The sequence below is a fragment of the Globicephala melas genome, chromosome 7 (genome assembly GCF_963455315.2).
Source record: "Globicephala melas chromosome 7, mGloMel1.2, whole genome shotgun sequence".
Taxonomy (NCBI): Eukaryota; Metazoa; Chordata; class Mammalia; order Artiodactyla; family Delphinidae; genus Globicephala; species Globicephala melas.
The window spans coordinates 44,661,822-44,679,034 of record NC_083320.1 but is presented as its reverse complement, the minus strand read 5'-3'; the positions used below and the strand labels follow the sequence as shown (position 1 = coordinate 44,679,034).

At 40.0% G+C, this 17,213-nt stretch overlaps 1 protein-coding gene across 2 annotated transcripts in view; it reads left to right on the top strand.

Moving 5' to 3' along the window:
- Positions 1–10,560: 10,560 nt before the first annotated feature.
- WDR75 (WD repeat domain 75) overlaps positions 10,561–17,213 on the top strand; it is a 41,143-nt gene continuing 34,490 nt past the window's right edge. Inside the window, exons 1-3 of one of the 2 annotated variants that reach the window (XM_060302158.1) lie at positions 10,594–10,699; positions 13,764–13,921; positions 16,414–16,543. In XM_060302158.1, the coding sequence (XP_060158141.1) occupies positions 13,917–13,921; positions 16,414–16,543 (135 nt within the window). In that variant the 5' untranslated portion in view covers positions 10,594–10,699; positions 13,764–13,916. Of the gene's footprint in view, positions 10,700–13,763; positions 13,922–16,413; positions 16,544–17,213 lie in introns of both variants that reach the window. The other variant, XM_030847724.2, reaches the window with a different exon arrangement.

The window sequence follows — 17,213 nt, the reverse complement described above, 5'->3', positions numbered from 1 at the left end:
GTCAGAAATTTTTAATTTGTGCTTCTTTCCTAAGTTACATTGAATGTTCCTTAAGATGAGGATCTTTCTTAATCCTTTCTGAGCATAGCACAGAACCTGAGGTAGGCCCTTAACAAATATCTTTGAAAAGAGAAAAAGGGGGGAGGGGGAAAGAAGAAGATATAAAGAAAAAGAAAGTAGTTAATAACTAATAATAACTCTACCTTTTTTGGGAAAACTATTGGAAGCACAAATTCTGTGTGGTTAGAACTCTATAAACTATCATCAACATAAATCAGATATTAGAATACTTCCAAATATAGTATTTAAATATCTGATACCTGAGAAGGTACATAGGCGTTACATAAAAATCTGCCTTTATTACTGCTAATCTTCAGGAAAATAAAAGTTCAGTTATTATTAAATGATAATATCAGTGAGATTTAGTTTGGTTTTAAGAAAACTTGTATCATTAGAGTGAACAGCTTGCTAATTAAAGAATAAAGCTTATAGAGAAGGAAAGAAAATCATATGGTTATCAAGGAAGGATTTTAAAGCAAAATCCAACATTTATTTGGGCAACTGTTTCCCAGTAATAAACTGCTACTCACTAATGGGGTCAAAGATACTAGATGGCTCTCCAGAGGCCCTTTTCTAGTCAAAGGGCTTTCAAAATAAAATGGGGATGGAATAAGAGGCTAGGGAACTGTTCCTTCATGCACCAAATGCATTCTCAGAGTACTAACATCTGTTTCAGTTTACATACTTTAAGTATGACTTTACACATGGAAATTAAACTTAGGCAACATGCTTAAGAAGCCTGTCTGCAAAAGAACTACACATACCATTAACAGCTGGAATTTGATTAGGTTCACATTCTACACAACATAATAATCTGTGAGCCACCAATGACCCCCATCTCAAAACCCAAATGTCAAAGAACAGCTTCTAATGCTCATGAAATTTTTAGAGTATAGAGGGATAAGACAGTGAAGGAAGAGGAATCTGATTCCAAAACAATATACAGGAGTTCTAGAACTTAAAGACATCTTTTGTAAAAACAGACAAGTAAAGATGCAAAGATCTTTTTGAATGTTTCTATACTAAGAAATTCTCATTCTATAACACTCTACTAAGTTTAATTATTAGTTAGATATTTAAAAATATTTTTCAGTGTGCTCATACGATAATTATAATTTCTGGTAGACTGAAGTACAATATAACACACAAGCTACAAAAATAATGATGCACCTTTGGTGCCACCATGTGGTATATCTGTATTTTTGCAGTCATAGTTGTTTTTGTTTTTTTTTTGCGGTACACGCGCCTCTCACTGTTGGGGCCTCTCCCGTCGCGGAGCACAGGCTCCGGACGCGCAGGCTCAGCGGCCATGGCTCAGCGGCCATGGCTCACGGGCCCAGCCGCTCCGCGGCACGCGGTACCCCCGCCCCGCGACCCCCCCTCCCCCGGACCGGGGCACAAACCCGCGTCCCCTGCATCGGCAGGTGGACTCCCAACCACTGCACCACCAGGGAAGCCCAGTCATAGTTTTTTTTAAATAATGGTTTTCATACCTAGTTCTGAAGTCGTCATCATCAGCTCAGATGTCTGGCATGCAAATACTATTAAATACTTTAGGAATATAGGGTCTGTTCCCAGATAATTTACATACTAATAAATCATCAACCAGTAAATGGTAATTAGGAACCCACAATGCACGAAACATTGCATTATGATACCTTGAAGACCAATATACCATCTTGCTCTCGAAGAGCATACATCTGTAAACACGAAAACACAGACAAATCAATATTAACAGGAAACAACTCAAGCTATTATACAATTAAATCGCAATAAGTGGTAAAGAAAAGTTTAAGTGCTCTGACTGGAAACTAGGAAGGTAAATGAGAATGTTCATGGAAGAGAATTGAGAAGGTTTGAAGCTCTTGGAAAGGATTTAGATATTCAGAATGAAAATAAGAGGGCATTTCAGGTAGAAGCAACATTAAATAAAGGTAAAGATCTAGAATCATCATGGAATGCTAGGCGGACCACACCCACAGTAAGGTTCACAGAGGTGAGAAAAATAAGCTAGATAAGAAAAAGTTAGGACAATTTGTGTCAGTCCTTCATTGCCAGATCCAGAAGCCTAGATTTTAGCCTATGGGTCATAGGGAATCATTGATTCAAAATATCATGCTTTTATTTCCCACTGTAGATATAATCCCTCTGCCACGTGAATGTCTATGAGTTTATACAAAAATAATTTATTTCCCAAATTGGGAATAATCTAACAGCTCAGATCCTTTAATCCCTCACTCTGAGTAGGTAATAATTTGTGGTTACAGAGCCCTGAAATCAAAGTCAACCAGGAAATCACCCCAGAGGGAAAAAATTAATAAATAAATATTAAAAAGGAGGATGACTGGGCCCAAGGAGATGTGAAACCTTCTTCCTAATATTTTACTGAGATCTGTTCTGAGAGGATGGGTGTGCATTGCAGGGGAGGAAAAGAATTTTAACAAAGAAGAAAGGAGAAGAAATTTAGGCTCATAGGCCCCTTTCAAAGCGAAGTGTAATGTAGTGTGTATTGGGGAGGACCAGAGGCAGGCAAAGGAATGAAGGACTAGGACAATTGCTAGGTGACACTTAGATGTCCAGGTAAAAATAAAAACTCCAGCAGTGGGTCACTTTGATTCAAATTGTTGATGTAAAAATCAAAAGAAAAAATAGAAAATTTTTTATATTATATATTATTGGATGCTACACTGATTTGTTCTTTAAAACGTAATTACAGAGCACCATGAAGAGTAAAAGATCTCCAGGCAGGGAGATTCAAATCTCCTGAATCTTCACATGTGAGAAATCACGGGGAAAACTTGGGGTCTTTGTTTATGCTGTCCATTCTGCCTGGAATGTCCTTTTCAGAATCTCTTTACATGGCTTACTTCTATTCATCCTTTAAGAATTAGGTGAATCATCACCTCCTTCAAAAATGCAGGCCAGGTTAGGGGGCCTTCTGTAAACCCACATCACCATGTATATACCTAATCAATTTGCACTTGCTTTCACCATAACATAATGATCACTTTTGTGTCCATATTCCTCAATATAAGATCCTCTCTGATGTACCATGTACCATGTCTTAACTCATCTTTATATCCCCAGGAACCAGGACATTGTCTTATAGTAACTATTCAATGCTTGTTGAATTAGGAAGCAAAATGTGTTATTAAAAAGATAAAATTACACACCTATCAGAATGGCCAAAATCCAGAACACTGACAACAAAAAATTCTGGCAAGGATGTGGAGCAACAGGAATTCTCATACATTGCTGGTAGGGTTGCAAATTAGTACAGCCCTTTTCGAAACAATTTGGAGGTTTCTTACAAAATTAAACATACTCTTACCATACAATCCAGTAATAGCACTCCCTGGTATTTACCCAAAGCAGTTGAAAACTTAACATCTACACAGAAACCTATACATGGATGTAATAGCAGCTTTATTCATAACTGCCAAAACTTCAATGCAAACAAGATGTCACATCCTCATCAAGTGAATGAATACATAAACTGTGGTATATCCAGATAATGCAATATTATTATTCAGCACTAAAAAGAAATGAGCTATCAGGCTATGAAAAGACATGAAGGAAACTTACACGAATATCACTAAGTGAATAAATAAATAAACTGTGGTATATCCAGATAATGGAATATTATTATTCAGCACTAAAAAGAAATGAGCTATCATGCTATGAAAAGACATGAAGGAAACTTACACGAATATCACTAAGTGAAAGAAGCCAATCTGAAAAGGCTACATATTGTATGATTGCAACTATATAACATCCTAGAAAAGACAAAACTAGGGATGGAGACAATAAGAAAATCAGTGGTTTCCAGGAGTGGGAGTTGAAGAGGAAAGATGAATAGGCAGAGCACAGAGGATTTTTAGGGCAGTGAAAATATTCTGTATGATATTATAATGCTGGATATATGTCATTATATGTTTGTTCAAGCCCATAGAATGTACAACACTAAGAGTGAACCCTTAGGTAAGCTAGGACCTTGCGTGATTATGATGTGGCAATGTAGGTTCATCCTTGGTAAATATCTTCCCATCTACACTGTGAGAACCTGGCATGGTTCCTGGAGATAAAACATATGAAAGTGTGGGGACACTCATGCAGCTAGGCCCCCTTGGAATTTTTAACTATCAAAGTTGTCCACACTGAGCCTCCAATAATTTGTCAATTATAGCTTAAGTTTTCTTTCCCAAGTACTGCTCCAGCAATGGCACTCTGCACTTGGGCATCTGCTCTGATATGCTGTGATTCTATCTGCCTGTCTCCAGTTTGGGGAGCAGGGGCAGTGCTTTTCCTTGTGACCTCAATTATTTGATGGACCCAAGAATTGTTAATTTTCAGTTGTTTTTTTCTTTCTTTTTTCTTGTTGTGAGTGTGAGAGTAATGATTTCCAAGTTCCATACAAGCTAGACCAGAATTGTGACTACTGTGATAAACCAGAAGGGACCCTATATGACTTTTGACACTAGACCACAAGACACTCTCTGAGGAATGTCAGCCACCACGTAAAAATTCCAACTACCCTGGGCTTCCCTGGTGGCGCAGTGGTTGAGAGTCCGCCTGCCGATGCAGGGGACACGGGTTCGTACCCCGGTCCGGGAAGATCCCACACGCCGCGGAGCGGCTGGGCCCGTGAGCCACGGCCGCTGAGCCTGCGCGTCCGGAGCCTGTGCTCCGCAACGGGAGAGGCCACAACAGTGAGAGGCCCGCGTGCCGCAAAAAAAAAAAAAAAAAAAAAAAAAAATTCCAACTACCCTAAGGCTGCTATGTCAGAGACGCCAGGTTTCGGTGCCCTGGTTGATAACCCCAAGTACGCTTGCAGCAAACAGTCAGCATCGACTTCTGACCATAAGTGCGCCATTTTGGATGTCCAGTCAAGTCAAGCCTTCAGATGACTGCAGTCCAGCCAACATGAAAAATCCCATACAACCATCTCAACTGACACAGAAAAGTCACTTGACAAAATACAACATCCTTTCACGATTAAAACACTCAGAAAACTAGGAAGAGAAGGGAATTTCCTCAACATGATAAAGGGGACATATGAAAAATTCACAGCTAACATCATACTTAATAGTGAAAGATTGAACACTCTCCTCCCAAGATCAGGAATAAGACGAGTATGCCTGCTTTTACCACTGCTATTCACCATTGTACTGGAAGTTCTACCCAGATCAATTAGGCAAAAAAAAGAACAGAAATAAATAAAAGGCATCCAAATTGGAAAAGAAGAAGTAGTATCTATTCACAGCTGACATGATCTGACATATAAAAAACCCTAAAGAATACAAAACAGAAAACTAATAGAGCTAGTAAATGAATTCAGCAAAGTTGCAGGATACAAGATCAACACACAAAGATCAGTTTTATATCTATACACTAATAATTGTGGGGATGGAGGGAGAAGTAAATACTTAATGGTAAACGATTTCCTTTGGGGTGATGAAAATGTCCTGGAACTAGATAGCGTGGTGGTTGCACAACATTGTGAATGTACTAAATGTTACTAATAAAAAAATTTGTTATGTGTTTTTCACCGCAATTTTAAAAAAAAAAACAAAAACTGATGTCCAGGTTACATTGCAGACCAATTACGTCAGAATTTCTGAAGATAGGACCGGACCAGGTTTCATTATTTTCTAAAGCACACCAGGTGGTTCCTATGTGTAGCTAAAGTTAACTACAGCTTTATATATATTAAGGAGAATTTAGTAAAAGGTTGGTATGAATAGCTAGAATATCCTTGGGGATATAACTAGCATAAAATATTTATTAAGGCCAGGTACTTAAAAGTATAGTGTTTTGTATGAGTTGATTTTTATGTTGGTAGGACTTGCGAGTCTACTTAATGGCTTATTTTGCACAGTTGTCATTAAATTGTGGAACTTTTTTTAGCTTTATGAAGCTATGCCTTATTGCCTAGCCTCTCAGATTGAAATCTGAAAGTTCAATAACAATTTTTAATTTTTGAGATATCATTTTAATAATCTGAGAAAAAAATGACCACCAAAGAAAACCGTAAGTTCTCTTTTGCAGTGTTACTTCCCAATTATATTACACCCTCAATCTGTACAAAACAAAATAATACTATCCATGTTTCCAGTCTTCACGAACACCCTCCTTCTCCCTTCCTAGCTTACCATTGACCAGAAGCCTTACCAATAACAAAATAATCAGTTAACATATATTTTTATTAAATGTATATCTACATACGTTTTATGCATTCCTGACATACCTAACTTTCTCTTAATTTTTTCGATATTTTTAGGCAATTCAGTGCATCTGTGAGTTTTTTCAAATTGTCACAAACCTCCAAAAAAATTTTCCAACATGTTTATTGAAAAACATCTGCATATAAGTGGACCCACAGTTCAAACCTGTGTTGTTCAAGAGTCAACTGTATAAAACTCTTCATATAAAACATAGGAGAATATTTTCATAAACTTGGAATACATTAAGTGTTTTCAGATACAATAACAAAAGCATGATCCATAAAAGAAAAAAAGTGATAACTGTACTTCATCAAAATTTAAGACTTCAGTTCTGTGAAAAACACTATTAGAAGAATGAAAAGACAAGCCACAATCTAGGAGAAAATATTTATAATTCACATATCTGACAAAGGAATTGTGTCCAAAATATATAAAGAAATCTCCAACTCAACAATAAAACAACCAACCAAGAAAACAATGGATAAAATATTTGAAGACATTGCACCAAAGAAGATATACAGATAGGAAATGAACACATGAAAAGATGCCCAACACTGTTAATCATTAGTGAAATAAAAATTAAAACAATGAAATCCCACTATAAACTTATTATAGTGGGTAAAATTAAAAATACTGACAACACCAAGTGCTGACAAGGATGTGACACAACTAAAACTTTCAAAATTTACTGATTAGAATGCAAAATGGTACAAAACTGGAAAAACAGTCTGGCAGTCTCTTAAAAATTTAAACATATTATTTGACCCAGCAATCCCACTTATTGGTATTTATCCTAGAGAAATGAAAACTTATGTTCCCACAAAACCCTACAAATTACTGTTTAAACAGTATTATTCATAAGTTCCAAAACTGGGGGAAAAAACTAAACATCCTTCAACAAATAAACAAATTGCGGAATATTCATATAATAGAATACCACCCAGCAATAAAAACGAGAAAACCAATGATCTATACAACATGAATTTCAAATACATTACGCTAAGTGAAAGAAGTTAGATTCAAAAGGTTACATACTATATAATACCATTTATACAACTTTCTGGAAAAGGCAAACTACAGGGACAGAGAACAGATTAGTAGTTGCCCAGTGTGATAGTTAATTTTATGTGTCAACTTAACGGGTCACAGGGTGCCCAGATATTTGGCTAACCATTATTTCTAGGTTTGTCTGTAAAGGTATTTTCAGATGAGATTAGCATTGGAATCTGTGGACTCAATAAGGACCCAGTAAAGCAAATTGCTCTCCCCAGTGTGGGTGGGCATCATTCAGGGCCCATTAATAGCCTAAGTAGAACAAAAGGAAGAGGAATAGAGAATTCGTTGCTTCTCTACCTGACTGCTCAGCTGATACGTCATTCTTCTCCTGTACTTAGACTGGATTTACACCATCAGCTCCCCTGGTTCTCAGGCCGTCAGACTCAGACTGAATTACACCACAGGCTTTCCAGGGTGTCCAACTTGTAGACTGCACATTGTAGGACTTTTCAGCCTCCATAATTGAGTGCACCAATTCCTTTTAATAAACAAACAAATAAATAAATTCTATTGGTTATGTTTTTCTGGAGAACCGTGACTAACAGACTTTGGTCCCAAGAAAGGGGTGCTGCTGTAACTAACAAATACCTAAAAATATGGAAGCAGCCTTGGAACTGGATAAAGGTAGAGGCTGGAAAAGTTTTAAAGTGTGTGCTACGAAAAGTCAGTACTTTCATGAAGGGACTTTTAAAGATGATTCTGGTGAGGACGCAGAAAGAAAAGAGGAGAGCTGAAGAAAACTGAAGACCTGTCAAAGATGCTCAACTCAATAAATGAACCAAACTTCCCTTGCTCTCTTCTACAAAACGCTTAGGGAAGTATCTGAAACCATGTACAGAGAGTATCTAGCCACCTCTATCACCCTCAGTATTCTATTACTTCTTTCCAGTCCTCCAAACACTTTAGAAAATTTTGCTTTTATTTTAGTGTTTGCAGGCCAATCAACAAAGACTGTTGTATGATATATGAATGCCAGTATATGAAAAGAAATATTAGACTTAAGAAGCAGAATTCATTATACTTAACAATTCTTGAAAAAGTGACTCCACATTACACTCTTAATTTTAAACAGTGAACTCCCCACCCTTGCTACCTTTCAATCGTTGTTCATTGATGCAGTATGTATAGGCAACTTCATTTGCCTTACACCATTTCATCAGTCCTTTTCCCTCCTGATTTCTTCTTAAGAAATCATACTCTCTTATAATACTCCCTCCTCTTATGGATTTTCCCAAAATTTTAAATAGTTCCCTTTTTTTGGCTGCCATTAGTCATTCCTCTTGGTTTTCCCAGTAACACATATCTCTATTCCACAAAACATACTCTCAAAATAAAAAATGCAGGGCTTCCCTGGTGGCGCAGTGGTTGAGAGTCCACCTGCCGATGCGGGGGACACGGGTTCATGTCCCGGTCCGGGAAGACCCCACATGCCGCGGAGCGGCTGGGCCTGTGAGCCATGGCCGCTGAGCCTGCGCGTCCGGAGCCTGTGCTCCGCAACGGGAGAGGCCACAACAGTGAGAGGCCCGTGTACCACAAAAAATAAAACAATAAAAAATGCAAATATCCTTTAACCCCACAATACCTATTCTAGGAATCTCTCCTACAGCAACACTGTCACAAATTTATGTGTCCTGTAGCACTATGTGCCACTTTTTAAAAAATGGAAATGACTAAATGTCCACCTTTGAGAGTATGACTTAATCAATTATGGCACATTTACTCTATGAAATACTATGCAGTTATCAAAAAGGAGATTAAAAGTATGTATACACTGCAGTGAAAGCATATAGAGAGGGGAAAAAAGAATACATGGTGCCTTGCATTGCACTGCAGAATAATGTTAAGGTGTATGTATGCCTAGAAAAATATCAGGAAGCATATACACCAAACTTTTAATGGTGGAGAGATACTCATAGGGTATAGGATCTACCGAGACCATTCTATTTCTGCATTGAATTATTTTATATCAAATTTGTATTAACATTGAATTGTTAAAATATCATCTTTTAACCTACACGACCTTAACAAATATATATTCATCAGGTTAAGCCTAAACCTCCTCAGAGAAAACTATTCTCTCTTATATTACTGTTTTATTTTCTTCGGCACACAATCTCTGATCATCTCGTTTGTTAAACGTCTCTCTCCCATAGAAGGTAACAGGGCAGCAGTCACGTCTGTCTTGCATTGTGTCTCACATATAGAAGGCTCTCAATAATTATTTGCCTCCAGAAACACTGAAGGGATGTGGTAATTTTCTACACAATCAAGGCAGATCTCCTGTTCTTGTTAAAGTTAACCTGTCACTGGCTCTTTACCCTTAGGAGTGTTACAGAGCCAGCACAGAGGGGATTGGTGGAAGGAAGGAAGGAAGGGAGGGAGGAAGATAAGCACCCGCTAATATACAGGGGCCACGAAAATGACACACATAAGTTTATAAAAAGGAATGGAGATGGAGACATAAACTTTCTCAGAGTTCAGGACTTCGGTCGACTAATTACGGAAGCTAAAACCACGGCAACACGCACAAAACAGTAGCAAACCAGGGAGCAGCGGCCCTGGAACTTGGCCAGGGTAGAGTGCAATGTCAGATCGGCCAAGAAGGTCCAATGAACCAGGGAGAGAAATAGAAACCAGAATCCCGGAGTAAGAGCCAGGTGTCCAAAGGAAAAAGCAAACCTCTTGGAGCTGTGAAGATTCTGTAGGAACGTATGCTCTGCTCAGAGGAACAGAACAAAGTGACAGCCAACGAGAGGAGCTAACAGCTGTGTAAAAACAGAACGCTACCTTCCCAACCAAGAACTCAATTGCGCGACCAGGAATGCTGTTGGCGCAAAACGCTGGCGTCATCTCGCAGCTCCTGAATCAAAGTTAAGAGAAAGGTGAAGCCTGGCGGGATATGGGAAAGGACTGGCGGTCATCTGACACACTTCGGGCCACCTTTCCCTTCCGGCGTAAGAAACTTTAGAGACAGATTAACAAGTCCGGAGAGAAATTTATCTTTTCTAAATAAAAGTTTAGAGGGATCTAATATAAATGCATTCTATGTTTCGCTCTTTCCTTTTTTCACATGTCCTAATTTGACGTTGCCCAAACCAAAGATGGCCGCTCAGGCGCTGGGTCTTACCATTGAGAACTACCATAGAGACGGAGGCCTAGAGGAGCCCTGCGAGGATGGGGTCTGTGGGCTGGGGAAAACGCCCTATCAACCGGCTTCCGTCGGGGCAGCTCGGGGCGGGGCCGGCGCCAGCGAGTCCTTGCGCTTGCGCGAAGATGGTGGAGGAGGAGAGTCTCCGCGTGGTTCGTTGTGGCGGCAGCGAGTTGAACTTCAGGAGAGCGGTGTTCTCTGCAGATTCTAAGTAAGAGGCCACCACGCGTTGCAGGCCCAGCTGAGGGGCGTGAGTCCCCGGGGGATGGAGAGAAAGAACTGTCGGGCGCGTCTGGACAAACCAGCAGGCGGTTCTGGGCTCGGGGAAGGGTCGCGCGTGCGGGAGACTGCAGGGCCAGCGGGAGGGAGCTGGTCCCCGTGTGCTGTAAGAGGACTCAGAACCCCTTAGTTCCGTAGCACCTCAGGCTGGGGCGCGCTTTCCCCGTCCCCGGACCTGCAGGTAGATTGAGGGGCCCCCGGGCGGACCCACGTATCTAGAATCGGCTCGGCGTTGGGGCGGCTGGGAAAATGGTCCGGGCACGGATTTGTACGCCACTGCTCTTGCAAGACCACGAGGAGTATCCCCTTTTCGGACCGAATCGTGACTTGGAATTACTGTATGATTAAAGATTCTGATTTCTCCACACTTCTCTATCCCCTAAAAAGGCATTTTGGCAACCTTTTTTGGAGCTCTGCGTAAAAACTGCCATTAGATTCTGTGTGGGATAAAAACACGTGTAAGCCCTGGTCCCCTTCCTCAGGAGCTCAGGGTAGCTGGAAAGCTTAACTAAACCCAGTTCATCCATTGTGTGCCCTTCGCAAGGTTCTTAATCTCTGCCTCAGTTGTCTCATCTATGAAAGGGGAATAATATTTAGTAATCTATCTCGTAGTGTTGAGAGGATTAAATGCCTTAATACAATACAAATAGAGCAAGTCAAACAATGCCTAGCACTTAATGGCTCAATATACGTCAGCTGTCTCCATCATTGCTCTATTGTCAACATCATCTAGAAGTGACACAATGTAAAAAAACGTTTTCAAGTCACTCAGGGATAGAGAGACACTTAGTAAAAACCCTTTCTATCTTAGAAAAGTAGAGGTAGTATCTTATGAAAGTTTGTATGCCCCGCAATGTCTTGCTGTGGGTGTATGGCAGATAGTTATTGAATGCATGCATGACTTGAAGGAGCGTTCATCAACTGCCTTAGAGGCAAAAAAAAAAATCCTTCGTCTTTACAATAAAGAGGGCTTCTTTGATACTTAACCTTGTGAATCAGAGGAAGAAACTGAGGCTTCAAAAGATTGCTAAAGTTCTGCCACTTTGGACTTATATCCAGTGTACTGTTTGTATATCTCATTCATTATACTGGGATCCATTGTATTTCACTTGATTAGTGAAAATTGATTCGTCCTACAATTCATTTTTAAGTATTTATTAGCTATGTATTTATAGCAAGCTGCGATGACAAAAACTAAGATAATTCCAGGATTGATCCTACCTTCAAGAGCTTTCAGTGTAGTGAGGAAAAGAAGATAATCAGTAACAGATGTTTCATACAGTGGCAGTTTGGGATCCCATAAGAAACAAGAGTACTTCAAACTGGAAGGATGGAGAAGGTTGATGAGGAAGTGATGTTTAGGCTAGACGTAGATAGATGGATGGTATTTTGACTAGGAGATATGGATGGAAGGCATTCCAGATAGGGGGCACAGTATAAGCATGAGGACTGTGGTACAGTTAGCTTGTAGGAATGGTATATGAAGAGAGCTAGTGGGAAACGAGGTTCTAAAGGGAACATAGAGTCAGTTCTTGGTTGTTTGGTCCAAAGAGAGTGTATTTTTTAATTCTGCAGATAAGGTGTTGGTGGGGAGGGGAGGGCGGGACACATGATTGTGTTTCCTCAATAATATTAATCTGAGAACTCTATAAAACTATACAGTATGTGGTGGAGAGACGAGAGGTGGCTAGGCTAGCATATTCAAGGTGCAGTGATGGCACCGAAGGAGGAGTTACACAGTGAAAGTTTCCCTTCAGCAGTAGGATCTTGCAAAACTAACAGGAGTTTGCCCCTTCGGTGATACTGGGGGGAGGGCAACCAGGCAAAGTGAGCAACTAGAAATTGGGGCGGGGGATGGGTGTCATGTGCATAAGAAAGTCAGTATACTTGCAGCATAGGCTGAAGGTAAGTGGTGGGAGAAGAGTCTAGAACATTATAGACCAGGTATTAGAAGACTAATGCAGGCATCCAAGCAAGAAATGATTTTGGCCAGAATTAAGATAATAATGAAGATGAAGAGAAAAGACAGAGTTTTGGAGTGATTTAGCAATTAGGATTAACGAGGAGAAGATGTAGGGTTCACATGTGCCTGTTGAGTTTAAAGTACCTTTAAAACGACCAGGTGGGTGTAGCAGGTGTTTAGGCAGAAATTCAGGACGGGAACTTGGTCGAGATTTAGAGATACATTTTTTTCATATATATAGAAGCTAATAATTAAACCAGTTTTCTGGCAAATTAACAGGGTTATAATGAATTCACCAAGGACTTGAATATTATCTAAAAGCTGCCACAAGGGTTGGCTAACTTATACAAAGGGGAATAAAATAATTTTGTATTTTACCTCAAGGAGCTTATCAAAAAAGCTGAAATAGTAAATGAAACAACAGAATCGTGGAATTTTAACAGCTTTCTCTTGGTCACTAGGTCCTCTTCTAACTAGGACAAAACTCTACTCTGCCTACTTGAGTGCGTTATTCTGAGAGGCAAGCAGGGAGGTGAGGTGTACATGAAAGGACCTGGCATCCCCCTATCAAGTATTACTCCCAGTCCGGCACTGTTTGCATCACACCCTATTGCCTCTCACAGTTATATGGTGCTGTGTATCATAGCAGTAGGTTACTAGGGTATAGAAAACTAAAACAATGAGTCATTCTTGCCTTTTACATTTCTAAATTATCACAGAATCGATGTCCCTGACTCTAGGTATTTTCCCCTGCAGATCGTTCTGGATACTGCTGCTGTTACGATACTGTAACTTATTCCTAGTCTTGCTCAGAACCCTGTAACAGGGTTCTGTTGCCTTCCTTAACTATAGCTCTTATGTCTGACTTTCAGGGCCTTCCCTGATCTAGCTCAACTCTGCTTATGGGGCTGTGTTTCCTGCTAGTGCCCATTGTGCACACTTTGCTACTTACATAGGTACACTCCCTGTCTCTCCTAGGTACCGTGTTGTTATTTCCCTACTGTTTTTTGTTGCTCTTCTTTTTCTTTACCAGCCCTTAAATCATGCATCCTTCAGAAGCTCATTTAAATCCTGATTCCTGCTTGAAAACACCCCTAATTGCTTACTTCACCACTTGATCAACAAAGATGATTTGAGTCCTGTGTGACAGGCATTGTGGTGGTGCTTTACATGCATCCCTGTCTGCATGGTGTAGGTATTGTTATCCTCATTTTACAGAACCGTTTATTGAGTGTTTGCTGTATATGCCAAGCTTGCACTTGCATGCATTGTTTCATTTAATCCTTATAATAATAACCCTGCGAGTGGAGAACAGCGAGGTTTAGAAAGGTTAGGTAAATTCTTCAACATCATTCAGCCTTGTACATAGTAAAGCTGGCATTCGAACCCATCTGTGTTTGACTTTTTAAAAATGCCTCCTTTTCTACAACACCCTGTTTCTGTTATTATTTGAAGTAAGTAAACACACAGTTCCTCCCCTCAAGGAGGGGAAGTTCTCTCATAACACCGTGCAGAAAGTGCTGGGATAGAGTTAAGCCCCGCACCTTGCAGGAGCATGTTAGGACTGGTGCTGATCTGGAATAAGATGAGGGAAGGCTTCCGGTGGAAAGACCCCTGAGCTGAATCTTAAAGAAGTAGTCAGAAAGAAAGCGTTCTCAGTAGATAGCAGAATGTGCAAGTGTGGAGAGTGTTTTCTCTAGAGGTTTGCATTCAAACAGTTAAAGTCATTATTCCCTGCTGAGGAGCAAGGAGAGAGGGAATTGCTTTCCACTGGGGAAGAATATCAGAATCAATTAGGGGGAGTTTTCTTGGCAAACAGCAGTGCCCCCTCACCCACCAACATCTCCAGGAAACACTGCCTAAAGGACTTGATGCTAATGGGGAGCAGGGGAGAGCGAGGGGGTCGTTGGAGTTTTGAACCACTTAACCTACTGTTCAAGTGAAAAAGTATTTCCAGTCAGACTGGAGTCAAACATAGGAATTTGGATCATATCCTGAAGGCAGTGAGAAAACACTGAAGGAGTTTCATTTAATTTTATCTTTATTTAAGGAAGTAATATGCTCAAGTTTGTAAAATTAGTCTGGTATGAGTATGAAAGGTTGAATCAAGGGGCCACACCTGGAGACTGTAGGAAGCCCTTAAGAGTGGTCCAGACAGGAGATGGCAAGAACTAGGGTACTCATGGGAATGGAGAGGAGGGTCCAACCAAAGGGGAATCCATGTACCTCGGTTGCTTTGTTGCTTGTACTTTGTTGATCTTATAAACAGTTGAACAGAACGATGGCCCCTGGTTACAGCACTTAAAAGATGCATCCCGATTTTAGATAGGTGAACATGTGAAAATCAAGTGTCTTGAAAATGATAAAATAGGGTAGTAGCAACCCCAGTCAGCATTAGAAGATTTACCCTTATGATTATTTTGTAATAATTTTTTTACTGGTTCATTTTATCTAAATAGTTTATAAAACCTTTGAAGAGGGCTTCCCTGCTGGCGCAGTGGTTGAGGGTCCACCTGCCGATGCGGGGGACACGGGTTCGTGCCCCGGTCGGGGAGGATCCCACATGCCGTGGAACGGCTGGGCCTGTGAGCCATGGCCGCTGAGCCTGCGCGTCCGGAGCCTGTGCTCCGCAACGGGAGAGGCCACAACAGTGAGAGGCCCATGTACCGCAAAAAAAAAAAAAAAAAAAAAAAAAAACCTTTGAAGATCAGGCATATTCTGTTTGACAAACTGGATTGGACATTGAAAATCAAAGATAAATAGGGCCTCTGCCCTATAGAAGCATATGGCCAGATAAGGGAGATGGATATTTACATAAATGAGACATTTCAACATAGTTTGAAAGTACCCAGATCAAATCATGCCTTGGGTACTTTGGGAGCACAGAGAAGAGGTCCAGCCTAAGGATTCTGTGGTTTGTACATTCTATGGTATATGAGAAAGCACCATGTTAGACACGTACGCTGTCAGATGTAATAGGCACAGTGCAAACGTTTTTTATTTGATGCTAGAAGATTTGCAGTTCTGAGCTTTGTCTTATGGTTATATCTATTATGAAAAAAGTTAAACAAATATTACCCCAGTTTAACCACAGTTAATAATTTAGTAGCTTCTGATATATGGAAGAAAGCCACAAATCCAGAAAAGCAAAGTCAGCTTTTTGGGAGTAAGAAAAAGAACTGTCATAAAGTTTTTATACTTTGCTATCTAAGAGACCTCACTGACTAGAGAGAATATTTGACTTCGTATTTGTAGGCTGGTGTCTGTGCAATGAATGATGGAGAGTTGGAGGACAGGGGAAGACGCTGCTGTTAGTAGAACCACCGCAGAATAATAGCTGATAGTGAAGGCGTAGCACAGTGTCTGCATCCATTAGTGAACAGGCAGCTTGGTTAGGTTGGCTGTTTTTGCAGGATGATTCCATACAGCCTCTGCCCCTGGAACAGGTCAGAGGTATGACTTTGGCGTCATTGATCTACTTTCAGAATTCGTGAACTAAACGACCTCAGATGTCCCCATAGGCTTAAGCAGCACAATTTGAATATACAGTTCTTAAACTATTATTTTGAAAGAAATCTCTGTTGCATGTTATAGCTTTGGTTTTTGTTTTGTTTTTCATGGACAATAAAAAGATTATGCTGTCTATACAGTATGTGAATCTTATTTTTCTCTCTTATTTCCAGGTATGTCTTCTGTGTCTCTGGAGACTTTATTAAAGTTTATAGCACAGCTACAGAAGAATGTGTACATATATTGCAAGGGCACAGAAATCTGGTGACTGGAATCCAGCTCAACCCCAAGAACCATCTACAGGTGTTAATTTACAGTCAAATATTTTAATATCGGCTTTATTGTTGCAAGAAAATTTTGAATTGAATTTGGCTGAGAAGCTTTCTAGGTGATGATCAGGGAAATACCTATTTTGATTTTCTGATTTAGTGTAGTTTTCACTTATTTTTAATTATTAAAATAGGGTCACAGCCTAGAACTACATTGTTCATGGTGTATTCTGTGAATCATTTGTTCACAGGATGCTAATAGGTGTTACTTGAAAGAAGGAGTTCTTGTTTGTATAGTTTCTGAAATTCAGGATTTGGCACAGTTAAATGAATTTCTTGATTATAGGTCTTCTCAAGTCCTTTATATGCATGGTGAATATCCGGAAGGGGTATATTGTCTTGGGTGTTTCTCAAATTTATTTGACCTCTGAACTCTTTGGTTTCTGGAATGCATCTTTGAGGTACTGATTTTGTAGATATATTTCTTTACAGACGAGGCTCTTTAGTGTTAATGCAGATGTCACCGAATCTTAGGGCCAGTATCTAGACAAGAAGAAGGGATTCTTCAGTCAGTGGATCAACCAGTTAATTTCAGAACAAACTTGGGGATCTAGTGGAGCCTGGACCTTCCCACTCTCCCCACAAAACAGCCCTTGCTTTTCAGAAATCAACAATAAAATGGTCGTTTTAATTTGTTCTTAAGT